Genomic DNA, 22,327 nt, shown 5'->3' with positions numbered 1-22,327 from the left:
TTTATTTTCACAAACATCCATGTCAGTAGCATTGCCTGTCTCAGTCAGTAGTTGGCTTAATGATGTAATAGTACTGGATTGCTAACAGTAAATAGTTGTTTTAAGCACTGTTTAGGGAAGGTATTCCCAAACGGGGGTGCAATGCCGTCCGGGGAACGCCAAATAAAATAAAATAAAATTGCAAGTATATATTTTTTGCCCTTCACATTTTCAAACGGTTCATTTATATTTTCCAACGGGGCTATACATTTGGGTGAGTATTTTTTCTCACCTGAGTGGCCTCGTTTCACTGCCAAAAATACAATTTAACCATCTAGTGTTCAGCGAAATAACAACACAATACATGTAGCCTAGTCAAATAATTAACATCCAATCACATTAACCGTTACGCTCTCGCGGAAATTCCACTAACGGTCCGTATGTAGCCAAACGTATATGGTATATGTACTGATGGCGCAAAAGCCATGACAGGGAGACATAGTGGAGTGGTAACACGTGTGCAAGCAGTTGCTCCCGACACCACTTGGGTATACTGCAGCATCCACCCACTTGGGTATACTGCAGCATCCACCCACTTGGGTATACTGTAGCATCCACCGAGAGGCTCTTGCTGCCAAGGGAATGCCTGACAGCTTGAAAGATGTTTTGGAAACTACAGTGAAAATAGTTAACTTTGTTATAGCAAGGCCCCTGAACTCTCGTGTATTTCCCGCATTATGCAATGATATGGGCAGCGACCATGTAATGCCTTGATCAAGGCGCAAAATATTGACACATTTAAAAAAAATGAGAGATGAGTTTAAAGTTTTCTTTACTGACCATCATTTTCACTTGTGTGACCGCTTGCATGGTAACGAGTTTCTCACACAACTGGCCTATCTGGGTGATGTTTTTTCTCGCCTGAATGATCTGAATCTAGGATTACAGGGACTCTCCGCAACTATATTCAATGTGCGGGACAAAATTGAGGCTATGATTAAAAAGTTGGAGCTCTTCTCTGTCTGCATTAACAAGAACAACACACAGGTCTTTCCATCATTGTATGATTTTTTTGTGTGCAAATGAACTGAAGTTTCTGGACAAGGTCAAATGTGATATAGCGAAGCACCTGAGTGAGTTGGGTGCGCAATTACGTAGGTACTTTCCTGAGCCACTGCCAGATTTCTGGATTGGGCTGCGCTCAAAGTATCCTGCCTTGGCAAATCGAGCTGTTAAGACACTGATGCCTTTTCAAATCACGTTCCTATGTGAGAGTCGATTCTCGGCCCTCACTAGCATGAAAACTACATACAGGCACAGACTGTGTGTGGAAAATGATTTAAGACTGAGACTCTCTCACCCAACATTGCAGAGTCATGTGCATCTTTTCAAGCACACCCTTCTCATTAACCTGTGGTGAGTTATTCACAATTGTCGATGAACAAGTAAGGTTTTATATGTAAGATGGTTAAATAAAGAGCAAAATTATTGATTATTAATATATTATTATTTGTGCCCTTGACCTATAAAAGCTCTTTGTCACTTCCCACGAGCCGGGTTGTGACAAAAACTCACTCATTCTTATGTTTAATAATAAATGTATCGTATAGTGTGTGTGCTTACAATGATGGCAAAAAACAACATTTGAGAGTACGCTGACCCTGGTGCTAGAGGGGGTACGCAGCTGGAGGTTGAATGTTTGAAAGGTTACGGGACTATAAAAAGTTTGGGAACCACTGGTGTAGGAGAAGTGGAATTTAGATAGCATCTACTTCGTCGGCAATAACAAAGGTGAATGCCATGTCTGCCATTGTCGCATTTCGTAGAAACAGCAGAAGTTGTCCGACTTTTTATATTATATTCTTTATTTATTTTTTCTTTATTACATTTATGGGGTAGACCAGCTTTGTCGTAGAAATGTTCGCTCAATCATATTTCTCAGATACCGAAACATGTGAATTCAAATATACTTTATATAAAGTAACAAGTCGAGCTGGCCAATGGACCAACTGCCGGACTCAGTCTCAGTCCACTCTTTTTATACAGTTTCATGCTTATACAAGTTTCATAGTCCCTCCACTTTATGCTAATAACCATATCCCCTCGGCTTTACTCCACCATTGTTTTCAAATCTAAGTTCTTTCCTCTAGGCGGGGTTTCACCCCTCCCCTCTAGTTCCTTGGAGAAATTATATTGGTAACGCGCCTATACATTATTTCCAGAAAAGAATAAGTACAGATTACTATAGGCAATTATAAGATTGCTACATGCCATTATCGTATTATAATATTACTACAGGCCATTATAGGATTAAGTACAGATAACTATAGGACAATATAGAATTATACCAATAAATACACTTAATCCCAGGATTACACATAGTGCCTTTGCTTACTAGTTTAGTGCTATTTAGCCTTTTAACAAGAAACACATTCTCTTAACAGAAAACACCCATAGCTTTAATATTGCAGATAGATTGTAGCTTCCATCAATGTAATTGTCTGCATCACTTCCAATCCCCCATATATATTTTTTCAAATATAATATATACACATTTACATATATCTTTAAAAATATATATTTCCTTTATTGCCCTACCACCCCTACCCCCAATTAGAGCAAACTAGTGAACAACAACACTTAGGCCTGTATTTCCAGCTTATACATGCTATATACATTTATACAAAAAAAGTTCTTAACCTATATACGTTTTACGGGCACAGCATGTTTTATATGAGTTATCTTGTTGTTATTAGTCCCAACCTTCAGCTGTTAACACCATCAATATTGGATTTCTATTTGCCATATATTGTTCAACTGTGCTGTGATATTTCACAAAAGTTCTGAACCTTTCTATTCTCATTATTTTTGCAGATTGTAAATTGAAAATGTTATTTTTTGCTAAAAGTATTATCATATTATTGATCGATTGACTATGACTTTTCAGATCGCCCAGTAGTGCTATCTGCAGGGTTAGCTCCAGGTAAATATTGCAATTCTTCAGCCATTCCTGTACCTGTGACCAAAAACAAGTGACATATGGACTGTACCAAAACAAAACAAATGAAGTTGTCCGACTTGCTGTCGGTGCATATGTAGGCTACCTCCCCCAACTTTAGTCGTCGACTTTCGTCTACAGTCGGCTACTTTTGCCTTACCACTCAAACACGCCAGTGTCTTTCTCCCGCTTCTCAAGCACTGAGGTCCCGCAATTGTGTGGGAAATAGCTGGGCTAGTTGGTGCTTTCATGACAACTGGGAACTCGAAAAAAACGAGGTCAAATCATGACGTCAGTGATTTTCAGGCCGAAAAGTCGAAGCTCTGGAAAGATGCCCAAGACTCGGACTCGTCCTCTGGCTTCAAAACTTTAAGTCCAACTCTAGCGGTAGTTAAACTGTATATCTCGTCTGTAGCTGTAGGCTATTCCATCTAGTCACAACCTTTAAAGGTCATGAACAGTGAAAATCATGTTTTTCATGAAATTTGATGATATTTGGATGAAACCAGATTAAAGTATGATGACCAAAGTATGAAAAATACTGTTGCTTCGACATCTGTAAAGTTTGATCATAAAGTTACTGGTCCTCTCCATGTCAAACATTTGGATACATTTTTAAGAGGAAAGGGTGACATCACCCTAACTCTCATTTTAATACACCAATGGTAACATGATATTATCTTACCTAATTTTAATAAGTACTGCCTTGAAACATTTGAGGTGTGTTTGCAAAAAAACTGGATGTAGGGTGTCGGCAAATATAATAAAACGTTTACACTATTCATCTATGGCAAAGATACTTGTGTATTTCTCCTTTCTAAGGGCTCCCAAGAGCCGTCACTGCAGTACCTGGTTCGAATCCAGGCTGCATCACATCCGGCCGTGATTGGCAGCTCTATGAAAGGCCTATGTTTCATAGAGCTGCCAATAAGGCGGCACAATTGGCCCAGCGTCGTCCGGGTTTGGCTTGTGTAGGCCGTCATTGTAAATAAGAATTTGTTCTTAACTGACTTGCCTAGTTAAATAAATAAAAATTGTCTGGCTAGCTAGGTCTTCAACCAGCCTTGACCAAAAGGGGAAGGGGTTCGTTTAAAACTCTGATGCAGTTGGTATGTCAACACATCAGTCAGCACTTCTGTGAATCGCATCACAAGAGACATGCCAAATGGGAGATTTGCAATTTCAATGTTGTGTGAGTTGCTTTGTGTATCACTGCAACCTTCACATAGGCGTTTCATAGAGCTGCCAGTAAAGCTAGTTTTCTTATATTTTTAGCATTTCTATCCCCCCACAATATTATTAGGTGATATTTCAGTCACAAACGTCTATTTTACATGGGAATCAGAATGACTGATCAGGTCCTTTAAACTCCTCCTAGTTGTTTCTTTTTTTTACGGAAACGGGCGGGGTGGTGCACAGGTACGGTGAAACCTCGAAGCTAGCTCTCGTCTGGCGGAGTTATTACTTTTTCAGTAAACAATTATGGCGGCCGCGGATCCCTGGTCCTCGAGTGACAGCGGGCCCGCAAGCAGAGGAGGGTTCCCGGATGGTGAGAACAGCAACGAGCGCGATGGACCGGGAGGAAGCCGCGGAGAGGCAGAACGCAAGCCAGATCGGGCCACATTCGAATGCAACATTTGTTTGGACACAGCAAGGGACGCTGTCATCAGTTTGTGCGGGCACTTGTTCTGGTACGAGGCGGGGATACTTTCGATCAGTCGTCGAGTAGGGAATGTTGTAGGCTGATAGCAGCTTGCTTACACAACTAGTCATCTGACATAGCGTTGTTTGGTCTTTCTAACACATTCCAGCTAGCTAGTTTCTCTACGATAACAAGCGGGTTGTTTGTTGGTTCACACCCATATGTCGATGACAAATGCATGCACAAGGCTTATTTTTATATAGTTAAATGTTAGCTAGTTACATGGCTAGAAAGCAAGATGGCTAACTTGGAGGTCTAGTTAATAGCGAACGTTAATCATGAATGAGTGTTTTTGGTTGAGCTTCATACATTAGCCAACCTATCGAAATAAAGTGGATTTGACAATGGCGTATGCTCATCACCTCATGCCTTTACAAAAATGTTCGCACATTTTTATTTACATTCATTCAATTTACAGTTTGTTACATTTGATGTTTTTTTTTGTGTGATATGAAAGTAGAGTGATTTATGTTTCTAGACTAGTACCGCAATTGAGAATCGATTCACGTTTAGATGGAGTATTAAGCTGTTTTGGCTTCCAGAAACGATACGCTTTTCTGAGGGCCAGTCTCTTTATCTTACGTTCCACTCCTTGCCATGGGCACATGTACCCGGAGTGGATTAGTTAAAGAGACTGGTACCCAGGCTACCAATTCGGCGTTAAACAGAATATCATTGGTCTATAAGGACTAACGTTAGGCTTCTTTAGTCCATTATTGGAAGTAGCCTAGTTGCCTAGCCATCAGCATCTTGCCAAAATCATTCTTTTGGAACTTGACTCATGTCCCATTCCAGCTTCACCTGTGCACCAGCTACAGCAACAATGTAACAGTGAATGCCTCTCTGGTACACACCTGGTTGCTGTATGGAACTCAGTCAGTGGTTGAGTTTCTGCATCGGGTGTATTAATAACTAGTAGACACTGCACAATGGATAACTTGGGTGACTCACACTAAACAATCACTGATTTTTACTAAGCACATGTCATCACTGGTTTAGATTTTCCCAATATTGCCACCTGAATCATGTATTACAAACAGCAGGCGTTGACCTTCAAGTTTCTGCAAAGTTGTTGGCTACACTTGCATTGTTTGTAATGTAAACATGCATGCATTGACTCATTCATGTGGAGTTCAGTCACATCTCCGGGGTTAAGAGTGGGATTGGTGTCAGAGGCACTGTCGCTATAGAGGAGTAAGAATAGACTGCCCTCGACAGGAAAAAAAAACTCTCCAGTCCAGTTGATCAATGAGACTTGATGGAACACATATTACTGAACTGAAAAATATAACTAGATATTTTATGTATACTGAACAAAAATATAAACGCAACAATTTCAATGATTTTACTGAGTTACTGTTTATATAAGGAAATCAGTCAATTTAAATAAATTCATTAGGCTCTAATCTATGGATTTCAAATGACTGGGCAGGGGTGCAGTCGTGAGTGTGTCTGGGAGGGCATAGGCCCACCAACTGGGGAGCCTAGCCCAGCCAATCAGAATTTGTTTTTCCCCACAAAAGGGCTTTATTCCAGACAGAAATACTCCTCAGTTTCATCAGCTGTCGGGTTGACTAGTCTCAGATGATCCTGCAGGTGAAGAAGCCAGATGCGGAGGTCCTGGGCTGGCGTGGTTACATGTGGTCTGCGGTTGTGAGGCCGGTTGGACGTACTTCCAAATTCTTTAAAATAACGTTGGAGGCAACTTATGGTAGAGAAATGAACATTTGATTCTCTGACAACAACTCTGGTGGACAGTCCTGCAGGCCAATTGCACGCTCCCTCAACTTGAGACATCTGTGGCGTTGTGTGAGAACTGCACATTTTAGTGGCCTTTTATTGTCCCCAGCACAAGGTGCACATGTGTAATGATCATGCTTTTTTAAGCAGCTTCTTGATATGCCACACCTGTGCCGTGTTACTGTACATGTACCATCCTTCTCTCCCACAACGCATTAATCTGGCCAGCAGCGAGGTGAGACTGTGCTAATGAGCGATGACCAATGGAGCTAATTAACATTAGCGATGGGGAGCCCGGATGATTTTAATCACTCACATCGTTAAGGTCAGAACAGGGTAACCAGATGCGCCCTGTAGGTGGGGGGGCCTACTGGAAAATAAGGTGAATATGGATTCCAAAATCTAGCACACTAACTAGGCCTATGGGAGAGTTTCAATTGCATACTGCTTGCGTCTTCTCTCCTCGCCACCTCAAAACCCATTGGAGGAGAAGGTCAGAGGGGCGGGACCTCAGCTTTCTCATCCAATGCGTTTTGAGGAGGCGGCGAGGATGCGAGGAGTATGCAATTGAAAATCTCTGTATCAATTCAGACTCGATGAAGTAGGCCACTAGGAGGTTGCTCCAAATGTCACCATGTTTCTAGGTGACGTTATTCATAATACCCACTCTAATCTTTCTCCTTCTCTCTTTCACAGCTGGCCCTGCCTTCATCAAGTAAGTATGCCATTTTAAAGGTGTTGTCTTTAGTTTCACAGTGGTGGTAAATATTAGGCTACACTTTTTCTACTGGTTGAAACCAGCTCCCAGTCCGATGACATGACCTGAGACCACCTTGGTCAGCCAGTTGACTCAGTGCAGCTTAAAGTTGATAATGTTCTCAAGCTCCCATTCATTACCAGTGTTTTATGTGAATCCCCTTTTTGTCTTTGCGGTGCTTTAGATTATAGCACTAGCTGTAACGTACATTGCACCATGCATAGTATTGCATATCCTTCTCCTTTGAGAATCAGTCAATGTTTTTCTTTCATTAGTTACTGCGCTAACTCTGTTGATAGAATAGTGTCAACACTACTGCCTTCAGTGCCTTGTGTACCTAGCTGTTTGTATTTGACACTGTTTTGTGCTATATTGCACAACTGTCTTATATTACCGACACAGAAAGTGCATGGTATAATGTGGAGTTTTATTTTCTCCCCCAATTTACTTTTTTTTTTAAAATAAGTCATTCTACTACAGTATATTGACTCATCCTTCTACATAACACAGAACAGCACATAGATCTACCCTGTGTGTGTGGAACGTTGCAGTAAGTCAGTGCATGCCAATAGACTGACGGTATTGAACGGACGGTGCGGTATGGCTTCTGTCTCACCTGTCATATGATCCCTCTTTCTCTCCCTCCTCGGTCGGTGTCAGTGGTTGGAGACACGGCCCAGCCAACAGCAGTGTCCTGTGTGTAAAGCGGGCATCAGCAGAGAGAAAGTCATCCCCCTCTACGGCAGAGGGAGCTCCAGCCAAGAGGACCCCAGGTACACTGCGTGTGTTTTTTTGAGTCTGAGCGTGCGTATTTGTGAACGTGTGACACTGAGAAACTGCATTGGTTAACTGGTGTTTCGTCCTCCAGGTTGAAAACCCCGCCTCGTCCTCCGGGACAGAGAACAGAGCCAGAGAGCAGAGGGGTGAGTCTTCCTCTGATGTTTATTACTTGGTTATTTTGTGTGTTCACTCTATTTGTAATGAGAGACCACTATTCCCTTCTTTCCTCTTCTTGCAGCCCTTCCAGGGGTTCGGGGACAATGGCTTCCACATGTCCTTTGGGATCGGTGCTTTCCCTTTCGGCTTCTTCACCACAGTCTTCAACACCAATGACCCCTACCACAGAGCAGGTACACACACACACACACACACACACAACCATCTATTTATTCCTTGATGCGATAGCTGTTGGCTAGTCATTGCAATGTTATCACTGTTCCCCCAGACGCATATGCAGCCGATCACCAAGGCAACGGCAACAATTGGCAGGACTCTCTCTTCCTGTTCGTGGCCATCTTCTTCTTCTTCTGGCTGCTGAGTGTGTAAGGGAGAGGGAGTGGCTGAGTGTGGGTTTTTGCTCTTCCTTTGTACTTGATTGACGGATTAAGGTCACTAATTAGGAAATAACTCCTCACCTGCTGTCTAGGTCTTTATTTAAAGGAAAAAACTAAAACCCGAAGACACCAGGCCCTCCATGGAATATTTGACACCTCTGCTTTAGACTATAGATGGGTGGTGGTGGGATGACTGGCATTTCACTCTTAGCAAGAGATATCTTGTGCAGGAAACACAAACCAGTCAAAAGATTTGTGTATCCCCCAAATGATTTACGAGACTCACTTGGATAGGGAGAGTACACTGAGACACCACTCTGGTGGTGGATGATACCCAAGCGTGAGGGTGAGTAAAGCGAAGACACTATCGCCCTCTTTCTGCGTACTTGTACATAAATGCGCGCGCACACACACAGGGGTGGGTTGGCTGACTTTTAGGGATGGGACTGGTGGATAGTCAATATTAAATGATTGGAATGATTTAATAGTAAATTAGGGGATGATCTAAGTAATTGTACTGTACCACAAAACATATGTAATATGTGGTTAACGTAGGACTATTTAGACAAAATAGAATTACTTGTTTTTGCCCCTTGAATGAATTTCAGCTTTAATTCCCCAAATATTAGAGCTTGTTTGAGTTTTAAGGGAGGGTGAGAAGTGGATTTACCTGATAACATAATGTTTTTTTTAAATCACTATAGCCACTTTTTTTTCCAGGCCAAAGAGTAACGTATCGCCGTCAAGTACAATTTGGGGAAAATGTATTTGGATATTACTGTTTACAATTTAACTGATGAAATAATTTGTCCGTAGATTTACGAACCCAATTTCTGAATATTCTTTAGACTAGTGTACAGATGGGTACACTAACAACTTTATATATAATCTTACAAACTGCCATTACACTGTGAAGTCATATAGAGAAGACAGACCTAAATGTGGATTGGAGCTACAGTGTATTCGAAAAGTATTCAGACCCCTTCACTTTTTCCACAATTTGTTACAGCCTTATTCTAAAATGGATTCAATTATTCTTCTCAATCTACAGTCGTGGCCAAAAGTTTTGAGAATGACACAATTATTAATTTCCAAAGTGTTCTGCTTCAGTGTCTTTAGATATTTTTGTCAGATGTTACTATGGAATACTGAAGTATAATTACAAGCATTTCATAAGTGTCAAAGGCTTTTATTGACAATTACATGAAGTTGATGCAAAGAGTCAATATTTGCAGTGTTGACCCTTCTTTTTCAAAACCCATGAAATCCGCCCTGGCATGCTGTCAATTAACTTCTCGGCCACATCCTGACTGATGGCAGCCCATTCTTGCATAATCAATGCTTGGAGTTTGTGGGGTTTTGTTTGTCCACCCGCCTCGAGGATTGACCACAAGTTCGCAATGAGATTAAGGTCTGGGGAGTTTCCTGGCCATGGACCCAAAATATCGATGTTTTGTTACGCGAGCCACTTAGTTATCACTTTTGCCTTATGACAAGGTGCTCCATCATGCTGGAAAAGGCATTGTTTGTCACCAAACTGTTCCTGGATGGTTGGGAGAAGTTGCTCTCAGAGGATGTGTTGGTACCATGCTTTATTCATGGGTGTGTTCTTAGCAAGCTCTGTACTGGTAGTGCCCCGATCCTGCAGCTGAATCAACTTTAGGAGACGGTTCTAGCGCTTGCTGGACTTTCTTGGGCGCCCTGAAGCCTTCTTCACAACAATTGAACCACTCTCCTTGAAGTTCTTGATGATCTGATAAACGGTTGATTTAGGTGCAATATCCTTGCCTGTGAAGCCCCTTTTGTGCAAAGCAATGATGACGGCACGTGTTTCCTTGCAGGTAACCATGATTGACAGAGGAAGAACAAATTATTCCAAGCACCACCCTCCTTTTGAAGCTTCCAGTCTGTTATTTGAACTCAATCAGCATGACAGAGTGATCTCCAGCCTTGTCCTCGTCAACACTCACACCAGTGTTAACGAGAGAATCACTGACATTATGTCAGCTGGTCCTTTTGTGGCAGGGTTGAAATGCAGTGGGGATTCAGTTCATTTGCATGGCAAAGAGGGACTTTGCAATTCATCTGATCACTCTTCATAACATTCTGGAGCATATGCAAATTCCCATCATGCAGACTTTGTGAAAATTAATATTTGTCATTCTCAAAACCTTTGGCCACGACTGTACACACAATACCCCATAATGACAAAGCAAAAACATTTTAGAAATGTTTGCAAATTTATTAAAGGAAAAAAAGTATCACATTTACATAAGTATTCAGACCCTTTACTCAGTACTTTGTTGAAGCACAATGGAATATGACACCTCTGGTGTTTTTTCCATCATATTAAAGGGATACTTCGAGTGTTCTTGGGTATGATGCTACAAGCTTGGCACACCTGTATTTGGGGAGTTTTTCCCCATTCTTCTCTGCAGATCCTCTCAAGATCCAGGTTGGATGGGGAGCATCGCTGCACAGCTATTTTCAGGTCTCCAGAATTGCTCGATCAGGCTCAAGTCAGGGCTCTGGCTCGGCCACTCAAGGACATTCAGAGACTTGTCCCGAAGCCAGTCCTGCATTATCTAGGCTTTGTGCTTAGGGTTGTTGTCCTGTTAGAGTGGGGCGAAGGTTCACCTTCCGAGGTCCTGAGCGCTCTGGAGCAGGTTTTCTTCAAGGATCTCTGTACTTTGCCCTGTTCATCTTTCCCTCGAGCCTGACTAGTATCCCAGTCCCTGATGCTGAAAAATATTGCCACAGCATGATGCTGCCACCACCATGCGTCACCGTAGGGATGGTGCCAGGTTTCCTCCAGACGAGGCGCTTGGCATTCAGGCCAAAGAGTTCAATCTTGGTTTCATCAGACCAGAGAATCTTGTTTCTGAGAGTCGTTTAGGTGCCTTTTGGCAAACTCTAAGCGGGCTGTCCTGTGCCTTTTCCTGAGTGGCGGCTTCAGTCTGGCCACTCTACCATAAAGGCCTGATTGGTTGAGTGCTGCAGAGATGGGAGAACCTTTCAGAAGGACAACCATCTCCACAGAGGAACTCGGGAGCTCTGTCGGTGACCATCGGGTTCTTGGTCTCCTCCCTGACCAAGGCCCTTCTCCCCCGATTGCTTAGTTTGGCTGGGCGACAAGCCAGGAAGAGTCTTGGTGGTTCCAAACTTCTTCCATTTAAGAATGATGAAGGCCACCCTGTTCTTGAGGACCTTCAATGTTGTAGACATGTTTTGGTACCCTTCACCAGATCTGTGCCTCGACACAATCCTGTTTTGGCACTCTACGGACAATTCCTTCGACCTCCTGACTTGGTTTTTGCTCTGACATGTACTGTCAACTGTGGGACCTTTTTATATAGACAGATGTGTGCCTTTCCAAATTATGTCCAAACAATTGAATTTACCACAGGTGGACTCCAATCAAGTTGTAGAAACATTAAGGATGATCAATGGAAATGGGAAGCACCTGAGCTCAAGTTCGAGTCTCATAGCAAAGGGTTTGAATACTTGTGTAAATAAGGTTGCTAAAATTTCTAAACCTGTTTTTGCTTTGTCATGGGTTATTGTGTGTAGATGAGGAAAGAAATAAATGATCCATTTTAGAATAAGGCTGTAACAAAATGTGGAAAAAGGGAAGGGGTCTGAATATTTTCCAAATGTACTGTATAGTGGATATAATCACACAATTTAAGAGTTCTTTATCATATAGGTTAACAGACTAACACTGTATTGTAAAGAGTCATGAGGATAGTGTATGGGAAGGCTGGAGTGGGCAGTATTGTATTGTGTACAGTTGTGCTTTGTGGAGAATTGGCCACATATGAACAAATAGTCTGGGGACAGTTTTTGGAACATTTTAAATCTGTAAAGTAATCTGGAATTGAATTGAACACAACACAGGATCATTCGATCTGGATTAAATGTTCTGAAAAACTGTCCCTGGGGGTTTTGTTGCTGGGCACAGTGCTGCACAGGAAAAGATGACAGTAAGGTCATGTTCATAAAAAAAATTATTTTGCAACATAAGTGTTGATTGGACAAATTGACTGTTTCAGTTCACCGTTTTCTTCCGCTTTGTGCCTACTGAACACGGCCCAGGTGCAAAAGTTAATACAGTGTTTGCCAGAGCCTTTTTGACTCAAGTCAGAATGAGTATTTGTCATTATCATCTGCAGCCAAGAAAATAACATGCGGTGAGAAACATGAACTACTATCATATCTATTGCAATGTGTTTCTCCTGATTGTGTGTATACATTTGTATATATGAATATTGTAAATGCTGTTTTTACCTTTTTCTGAACGACCAGCCATGGGATTGAGACAAGATGTGAGAGACCTCGGGTTTAACTAGGCAACCTGACATGTGGCCGAGTCCCCCTCTTCCACTAGTGAAAGACAAGTTACTCTTCTGTACTCGTACAATGCTCACTGAATGGTACAATCTAATGCATATGAGCCAACCAGAGGCAAGTGAGCAGTGTATGAAAAGGAAACTAACTCCCATTTCACCCTACCCATTTAATTATGATACAAGTCCTGTGAAGTATATGAAATGGGCTCAAGATCAAGTGTCCAAGAACTCTATAGCACCTTACTAAACAACACCAGCCGAGTAACATCCATGCAAGGGGTTGAGGAAAGGAAGGGCACAAAGTGGTAGATGATGGGTGGGGGGGGGGGGGTACAGGTTATGTATTTTCTTGCATATCACTGTCTGATCAAGTTAAGCATTTCTATTAGTTTATTTTGACAAAAAAAAAATGGAAATTACATTTGTATTGAGTCTTGTGCAAGACAACAGTGAGACATTGTGCAAAACCAAATTCGTCACAGAGCTTTGGAAATTGTTTTCCTGCTGTCTGAATAAATAGTTGTTGAATACATTTAATGTGGCCGGTGTTGTCTCAGTTTATGAAATGTCCAAATATGCTGAATTGTGAAAGGCAATGGGTGAGGCAGATGGGATTCATCCAACCACAAAGAACACACTAGATCCATGTCAAGAATAAAATAATTACTCCGCTTCATTGTAACCTAAATTAGCTGGATCAGGTGTATACCATCTATTACTAACTACGCTTGTAAAATGATTAACAGAACTGGTTGCACAGGTTGTTTACCCCCTCAACTGTTCTAGTAGCATTACAGCAATGTAATGCTACTAGAATTTGGCTCAACAGTAGAGGCACTTGCTCTTGTACTGGACTGTTGAATGATCACAACACATGACTGCAGACTCCCACATGCATTCCCTCTCTGGGTCTCAGGAGACAAGAGGTTGAGGAATGTAGTGAGATTATGACATATTGGGTAGTACAGTATGTGGTAAATTAACATTGATACTTGACAACTGAAAGTACTGTAGTTGTGTTGAGTGCGTGCAGCCAAATGGATGGATGTGCTCACTCTAGACTGAATTTGATTTGTTCCAGGGTCCATACTTAATAAGAATAGAAATAGGGGACCAGACATAATATAGTAAACTTACATCCGGGACACTTAAATTAGTATGATATATTACGTTTAGTATGGTTACATAAGACAGAAGGTTACTTAAGGAAAAAACGAAAATAGGGTGGGTGGGCGTATAACGTGAACGTCTAGCAAACCAAAGGTTGCGTGTTCGAATCTCATCACGGACAAGTAACATTTTAGCTAATTAGCAACTACTTGCTACTTTGCAACTATTTAGCATGTTAGCTAACCCTTTAACCTAACCTTAACCTTATCCCCTAGAGATAGCTGACGTTAACATTAGCAACAACAAATTGGAATTCGTAACATATTGTACATTTTGCAAATTCATAACATTGTAGATTTTGCAACATATATTAAATTGGATGTAAGCGAGCCACAAATAAACACATACCATTCGAAACATAATATGTCATACTAAATGGAGTGTCTTGGATTTATGTACAGAATAATAGGAAATGCTCAGATCACGTTGAGATACCTCTGACTTGCTATTAGTTCTGCTAAAGAGAGCTTTGTCTTCAGCTCCCATGTACAAGGGGCTGCAGCCTGCAAGTGTCAAGATTTTCAGAACATTTCAGGTCACATGCACCACTGATTCAAGCTGATGTGTGAAATAAACCAGAGGTGTATTCCTGTAGAGCAATCCATCACTGCGCAAGGCAATATACAGGAGTGATGTCAGCATGGGAATTTTTTTAAATAAATGTGTTAGATAATCAAAATCACAATAAAAAATTTTAAAAATATCTACAATATTACATATCATAATAAAACTGAGTGTTACTTTAACAAATAAACTAAGAGACCTTAAACTGAAACAATATACAGAGCACTGAGGATCATTTAAAACAGTTATGGTGACGATTTCTGTATGTAATAAATAATTTGCTCACTTGAGAAAAAGGTATATTTTCAGAAAACAAATAAGCACTGGGAGAGAATAAACATTTGGTTTTGGTTAGAGTAATAAAAAGCTCTAGTTTTGGTAAATTAAAATTGTTAGGAGGAGTAGCTCGAATTTAAGAAAATATCTCATATCTAATCACACTCAAGCCTGGACACATACATGTAATCTCAAGTTGAAAGTGCAAAAAAGTTATCCATTATGGGTCAACTTTGACATGTCAGAAGGGGGAAAACAGAAAGAGTGAGAAGGCTGAAAGATCTGAAAGAAAAAAAGGTCATATTTCTAGGATGTTGTGATGTTTCTAGGATATTGAAAGTAACTGTGGTTCTAATTCGTCTAAAGGCACTATTTCATCAATCCTTTCCTTTGCCATTTTTAGGTCCCCTGTTCTTTTTATTGAGGATTGTCATCAGGTTCTTGGACATGTAATATGGCTTCTGCATCGTTCCGTCATGTCGCTCCAAGTCCTCCACTGTGAGAAAGGGAGAGAGAAAATCAACAGGCATGTTGAAAGAAAAATGTTGTGCAATGAAGCAAGATATGTAACAATGTAATGCATGAGTGTTCAGTATTTTATACAGTAATATTTGTTGCTGGAGGTGCTCTACTCACAGAAGCAGAGGAAAAGTGTGTCCACACACATGCTGTACACACTGAAGAATCCATGAGCAATGAGGTATGCTCCCACCACAACCACCTGTTACCCCAAAGACATACACACCACTGTCAATTTCTTTCTCTAACACACATTTAATTACATATATATGACTGTCACTTACAATAATGGGCATCCAGTAATAGTTGAGCGTTTCAGTACGGAAATTGCTGCTTGGTAGTCTTATTCTGCCAGAGAAGAAAAAGAAGGCCAGGACACCTGAGAAGAGAAGAGTAGAGGAGGATTGGTTAAAGATTACATTCATTTAGACCGGTTATCCAATCACACTTCTGGCCTGTAAAATGCACCAAAGGAGCTCCCATTCAGAACTACCATAATAATTATGTTGTCCTCTTACCTACTCCTCCCACCACTAGCATCTTCCCAAAGAACAGCAGCAGGTCCGTCACTTTATCTAGCACCACCACCCTGAGTGGAGAGGCACAGTCAGGAAAACATGTCCCCACCACTCAGCTTTGGTTCCACAGCAGTCAATCAAATCCATGCAAAATGTTCTTGTGTAAGAGGGAAAAAACAAGTCTACACCTTCCCACAGGCATACCAACCATTACTAGAGCACATACTGTACCTGACAATGTTCCTCATTAGAAGCATGAATGCGTTTTTAGCGGAGACACAGAAGTTTTTTCCATATACGGCAATCTAGGAAAAAGAGGAGTGTGTATTAGACACATAGCCTTAGCCTACCAGAAATATTCTACACTGGGGGAACTGAGGGAGCGAGATTGACTGACAGGGACTTGTGATGATGTTATGGTGACGTAGTGGAGACTGACCATGATGTAGGCGTTTCTATTGAGGAACTTGATGAACTTCTCCAGACACCAGAAGCAACACTTCAGACAGCACATGAGGAACCGAGAACAGGGGTTTTGAGCCGCTAGAGAAAAAGAGACACATATACATACACATATATAATAGAGCGATTACATGTTTGAATCGGATAATAATAACAGGTTAAGGGAAGTCCAAGGCGGCCTCCAGCCTTACCTCTGGTCTTGTGGTCCAGGTACTCCAGGATGATCCGGATTATCTGGATGAGGGTGAGGATCAGAGCACCAAACGCCAGGGAGCCAACATGGTATCTAAGAGAAACAGACATAGGGGGAGAGAGGGAGTTAATTGAATGGAAAGCTAACAAAATACAACATTTGATTCTGGCTCAAATTACAGAGTGTACAAAATATAAGGAACACCTGCTATTTCCATGACAGACTGACTAGGTGAATCCAGGTAAAAGCTATGATCCCTTATTGATGTCACTTGTTAAATCCACTTCAATCAGTGTAGATGAAGAGGAGGAGACAGGTTAAATAAGCATTTGTAAGCCTTGAGACATGGATTGTCTGCCATTCAGAGTGTGAATGGGGAAGACAAAATATTTAAATGCCTTTGAACGTGGTACGGTAGTACCGCAGGCACAGGCACACCGGTTTGAGTGTGTCAAAAAGTGGTTAGAGCATTGGGCCAGTAACCGAAAGGTTGCTGGATCGAATCCCCTAGCTGACAAGGTAAAAATCTGTCGTTCTGCCCCTGAACAAGGCAGTTAACCCATTGTTCCCTGGTAGGCCATCATTGTAAATAAGAATTTGTTCTTAACTGACTTGCCTAGTTAAATGAAGGTTAAATAAAAAATAAAAAGAACTGCAACAATCAACAGTTTCCCATGTGCATCAAAAACCACCCAAAGGACATCCAGCCAACTTAGAGCATTGGAGTTAACATGGGCCAGCATCCCTGTGGAACACTTTGACACGTTGTAGAGTCCATGCACTGACAAAGTGAGGCTGTTCTGAGGGCAAAAGGGGTGCAACTCAATATTATGAAGGTGTTTCTAATGTTTGTACACTCAGTATATGGTCTGTGGACCCTCTAGTGGCCAGGCAAGGAAAGGCACCACCACAGCCCTACTGTTGAAGCGTTTGTCTACTCCCTTACCGTATTGTGCGGATGAAGGCCTGGGACAGGGGGAAGGTGGGGATGTCCGAGGGCTTGTTTAAGGCCCAGTAGTAGGAGGCGAAGGCCCCGGCCAGGCTGCACTGGCCCATGGCGATGACAAAGTTGACGCACCACAGGAAGGCCACCCCGTTATAGATCTGCAGGTTGAACAGGTTCCTCTGCAGCAGGCCCTCGTTGTTGTACTTGATGAAGATGCAGCGCGCCGATCGGCACCACAAGTAGTCTGTAGAGTTGTAGAATGTCTGAGGGAAAGACAGGAGGGGGGAGAGATGAAAGAGGAAGGGATGAGATATGAATGGAGAGATGGAAAGGGTTCAAACTGTTTTTTTTGTTTTTTAAGTAGACGGCTGAAGTAAGTAGACACATTTTCTGTGTATTTCTGAGTTGGGCTTTCTGCATGTATCTCTATGGAGTCAAAGTTAAATCAGGGACACTTACCTGTGGGTCACAGGTCTCATTGCTGCTGATTTGGCCACAGTTATCCTGAGTAGAGTTGAGAGCCACCACTTTGTACACTGGAATACCTGAAGTGGCCAGATACCTAACAACCTCTGTTAAGTGGGTTAACGATACCGTGGAGTTTGAAGACTGCGCTCAGTAGAACACAGATACAAAACAGACCTTTTGTCATAAAACTATATAATAGGCAGTGTAAATACCCACAAATATTTGAATGAATGAGAGGATACAGAGCAGTGATGCCCCAATAGGCCACACACACCACCAGGAGAACAAATGTGATGAGAGGGTAGAACAGCGTAGACATCATGTGACTGACAGCCCTGTGAAAGAGAGCGACATAGTTACAGGACGTGTGCTGAAAAGTTAGGTTGTATCGCAATATTGGTAGAATATTTGTCACAATACATGGTTGTGTGTGTGTGTAAGTATGGGCCAGTATGTGTAATCCTGGCTCATATATCTAACATGACTCACTTGCTGGACTCCTGGATGAGAGCGATGGCGATGAGGATTCTGGTCCGCAGAAAGATCAAGGTCAGGAGAAGAATGCCTTCTACCACAGACAGGATTATCACTGAGCAATAAAGAGAGAGAGAAGATGGAGGGAGGAAGTAGATAGGTCAACACAATGGTACAAAGTTGTCATCAGAAAGGAATGTCTGTCAGTCTGTGTACAGAAGAAAACAGACATAAAATGAGCATGTGTAATATCAGACTCACAGAAGGCCAGCCAGGTCTCCTTGACCTGAAGATAGACCTTGAAGTCGGTGGTGAAGCCTATGTCAGTGATGGAGACAGTCGACTTTCTGTAGTTGTCGTACTCCCACCAGCAGTGATATATGCCTACAGACAGACAGACAGGCAGGTAGAGGGAGAGAGAGAGAAAAAAAATGCTTTAACCACCCTGAAAAGTCCATGTTCTTAAACCAATGTGAACTACATACACTATATATACAAAAGTATGTGGACACAGCTTCAAATTAGTGGATTCGGTTTTTCAGCCTCACTCATTGCTGACGGGTGCATAAAATTGAGCACACAGCCATGCAGTCTCCATAGACAAACATTGGCCTTACTGAAGAGCTCAGTGACTTTCAACGTGGCACCGTCATAGGATGCCACATTTCCAACAAGTCAGTTCGTCAAATTTCTGCCCTGCTATAGCTGCCCCAGTCAACTGTAACTGCTGTTATTGTGAAGTGGAAATTTCTAGGCCCAATAACGGCTCAGCCGCGAAGTGGTAGTCCACACAAGCTCACAGAACGAGAACGCCGAGTGCTGAAGCGTGTAGCACGCAAAAATCGTCTGTCCTCAGTTGTAACACTCACTGCCGAGTTCCAAACTCATTACATTACATTTTAGTCATTTAGCAGACGCTCTTATCCAGAGCGACTTACAGTAGTAAATGCATACATTTCAATTCATTTCATACATTTCTTTTTTCTCGTACTGGCCCCCCGTGGGAATCGAACCCACAACCCTGGCGTTGCAAACACCATTGCAAACACCATGCTCTACCAACTGAGCCACAGGGAGGCCTCTGGAAGCAACGTCAGCACAATAACTGTTTGTCGATAGATTTATGAAATGGGTTTCCACAGCCGAGCAGCCGCACAAGCCTAAGATCACCATGTGCAATGCCAAGCGTAGGCTGGAGTGGTGTAAAGCTTGCCGCCATTGGACTCTGGAGTGATGGATCACACTATACCATCTGGCAGTCCGACGGACGAACCTGGGTTTGGCAGATGCCTGGAGAACGCTACCTGCCCCAATACATAGTGCCAACTGTAAAGTTCAGTGGACGAGGAATAATGGTCTGGGGCTGTTTTTCATGGTTCGGGCTAGGCCCCTTAGTTCCAGTGAAGGTTAATCTTAACGCTACAGCATACAATGACATTCTAGTCAATTCTGTTCTTCCAACTTTGTGGCAACAGTTTGGGGAAGGTCTTTTCCTTTTTCAGCATGACAACGCCCCTGTGCACAAAGCAAGGTCCATACAGAAATGGTTTGTCGAGATCGGTGTGGAAGAACTTGACTGGCCTGCACAGAGCCATGACCTCAACCCCATCGAACACCTTTGGGATGAATCAGAACGCCGATTGCGAGCCAGGCCTACTCGTCCAACATCAGTGCCCGACCTCACTAATTCTGTTGTGGCTGAATGGAAGCAAGTCCCTGCAGAAATGTTCCAACTTCTAGTGGAAAGCCTTCCCAGAAGAGTGGAGGAGAGTGGACCAACTCCACATTAATGCCCATGATTTTGGAATGAGATGTTCAACGAGCAGGTGTCCACATACTTTTGGTCATGTGTGTTTAGACCTCCTAGAGAGAGTACACTACATACATGCTAGGTGACATATTATTACCACACCAGATATTATCAATGACTTACCATAGGCACCTACTGCCAACACTCCAAATATAAGGACCCAGACCATAACAGGGGCGATAAACCGCAACAGAAGGAGGAACAGAAAGCTGACCACCATGGCTATGACCAGTGCACTGAGGGAGGAGAGGAGAGAGGAACACAGCAGGGTAAGAGAGTGGATTGGAAGAGCGGAGAGAGGATACAGTTAAAAGGAGGTGGAGGAGACCACAAATTCGAAAGAAGAGACATTTCTGGTCATTATTAAAATATAAGGCCGGTGTCACAGATTAAGGATTATTACATAATTGACTTAAGTGATTTGTAAATATGTATTAAGCCATCGGATATACATGTCAGAGCCATTATCTAAAGATATGGGTCTGATACAGGTAAAACACATACTTTGACACCTACAGGTTTGTCCAGTTTTATAAGCACTTAGCGTCATAAGCATTAGGGCTGTGATGATACCAGTATCGCAATATTTTTTTCTTGGCAAAAATGAAAACACGAAGCAGACCAAACTCGTTGGTCCTTTAAAAACCGTCTGTATGTAAAATATTGTGTGCTGTAGCTTGAGAAATATATAAATGTGACTGGATGACAACATAATGTTTGTTTCCAACATTAGGGCCGTTTTCCTAAAGAAGTGAAATCCACTTCGTGTTTTATTTCCTTGCCGTAATACTGGTATCGTCCCGGCCCTAATAAGCATGCCATCTCTTATCAATGTTTGCTGCAGAAAGAAGCTCTCATATTTAATAAGTTAAATGTATTAAGTTTAACGTGAAAGATAGCACAGCCATGCAAACTTCTCTGGTTTCTCCTGTTCTAATACGACAGCACACTGGAAATTGTGCATTGACAAGTAGGGGGTGGTCTGATGAGAGGTGAAAATGAACCCGAGAGAGACTCACGCGATGATCCACTGCCATGACGACGCAAAGTCCTCAAAGATTCTCACTCCAATCTCCTTGGCTTTGAAGCTGTTTACTATGTCACTACAAGACACACAGGGAAAAGACATGTTAATGCTAGTAATTACTGACAATGTCTTTGACACAAAACAGCATGATGAAGAGTACTACAGGATAAATGAAGATAAAAGCAGAGACGATTTAGAAATAGAGAAGGAGATAAAATGGAACAAAGAAAGAAATGTGAAGAGTTTGCTTTGTAATAGTACATTCATGAATTGGTGGCATTTATAGAGCTCAATAGAAAAAGAAGCTTTCTTTGACTGCTGGTATTCAGTAGCAGTAGGTGTATTGATTACTACAGCCCATTGAGGGATAATTTGGGAGGTTGTACAACAGCCCACTGACAGTTCCTTGGGTTGTTTGTGTATAAAATACTAACAAATGCCCACTCTTACACCTGTTTATGTGTCAAAGGATGAACATAAAAGTCTAATAGCCTAGTTATCTAGTTGTCATTTTTTAAATGTAATAAACTAGGAATAAGACCACTCAGGTCTGGACATACCCGTAATTACAAAGCAAACAGGTTTTTATAATTTTTTACTCATTTATATATACAAAAACTGAAATATCACATTTACATAAGTATTCAGACCCTTTACTCAGTACTTCGTTGAGTACTTGTCCCGAAGCCACTCCTGCGTTGTCTTGGCTGTGTGCTTAGGGTTGTTGTTATGTTGGAAGGTGAACCGTCGCCCCAGTCTGAGGTCCTGAGCGCTCTGGAGCAGGTTTTCATCAAGGATCTCTGTACTTTGCTCCGTTCATCTTTACCTCGATCCTGACTAGTCTCCCTGCCACTGAAAAACATCCCCAAAGCATGATGTTGCCACCACCATGCTTCACTGTAGGGATGGTGCCAGGTTTCCTCTAGATGTGATGCTTGGCATTCAGGCTAAAAAGTTCAATCTTGGTTACATCAGACAAGAGAATCTTGTTTCTCATGGTCTGAGAGTCTTTAGGTGCCTTTTGGAAAACTCCAAGCGGGC

At 42.1% G+C, this 22,327-nt stretch overlaps 2 protein-coding genes across 2 annotated transcripts in view; one reads left to right on the top strand and one right to left on the bottom strand.

The window, feature by feature from the left end:
* Positions 1-4,075: 4,075 nt before the first annotated feature.
* LOC106588511 (E3 ubiquitin-protein ligase RNF5-like) lies at positions 4,076-13,396 on the top strand. Its single transcript, XM_014177616.3, has 6 exons — positions 4,076-4,668; positions 7,116-7,134; positions 7,837-7,949; positions 8,045-8,099; positions 8,195-8,306; positions 8,402-13,396. Exons 1-6 carry the CDS (start codon positions 4,460-4,462, stop codon positions 8,500-8,502), a joined length of 609 nt encoding a protein of 202 aa, XP_014033091.1. The 5' UTR covers positions 4,076-4,459; the 3' UTR covers positions 8,503-13,396.
* LOC106588512 (choline transporter-like protein 4) overlaps positions 13,227-22,327 on the bottom strand; it is a 43,790-nt gene continuing 34,689 nt past the window's right edge. Inside the window, exons 9-22 of the mRNA XM_045709587.2 lie at positions 21,279-21,362; positions 20,383-20,495; positions 18,711-18,833; positions 18,465-18,564; positions 18,218-18,310; positions 17,967-18,069; positions 17,508-17,770; positions 16,560-16,654; positions 16,346-16,449; positions 16,138-16,211; positions 15,907-15,977; positions 15,673-15,767; positions 15,506-15,590; positions 13,227-15,365 (exon numbers count right to left, since the gene is read on the bottom strand). Coding sequence (XP_045565543.1) covers positions 15,247-15,365; positions 15,506-15,590; positions 15,673-15,767; positions 15,907-15,977; positions 16,138-16,211; positions 16,346-16,449; positions 16,560-16,654; positions 17,508-17,770; positions 17,967-18,069; positions 18,218-18,310; positions 18,465-18,564; positions 18,711-18,833; positions 20,383-20,495; positions 21,279-21,362 — 1,522 coding nt within the window. The 3' untranslated portion in view covers positions 13,227-15,246. The remainder of the gene's footprint in view (positions 15,366-15,505; positions 15,591-15,672; positions 15,768-15,906; positions 15,978-16,137; positions 16,212-16,345; positions 16,450-16,559; positions 16,655-17,507; positions 17,771-17,966; positions 18,070-18,217; positions 18,311-18,464; positions 18,565-18,710; positions 18,834-20,382; positions 20,496-21,278; positions 21,363-22,327) is intronic.

The sequence above is a fragment of the Salmo salar genome, chromosome 27 (assembly GCF_965601325.2).
Source record: "Salmo salar chromosome 27, fSalSal1, whole genome shotgun sequence".
Classification (NCBI taxonomy): Eukaryota; Metazoa; Chordata; class Actinopteri; order Salmoniformes; family Salmonidae; genus Salmo; species Salmo salar.
Note: the sequence above shows the minus strand (reverse complement) of the source record. Positions and strands in the feature narration are given on the sequence as shown.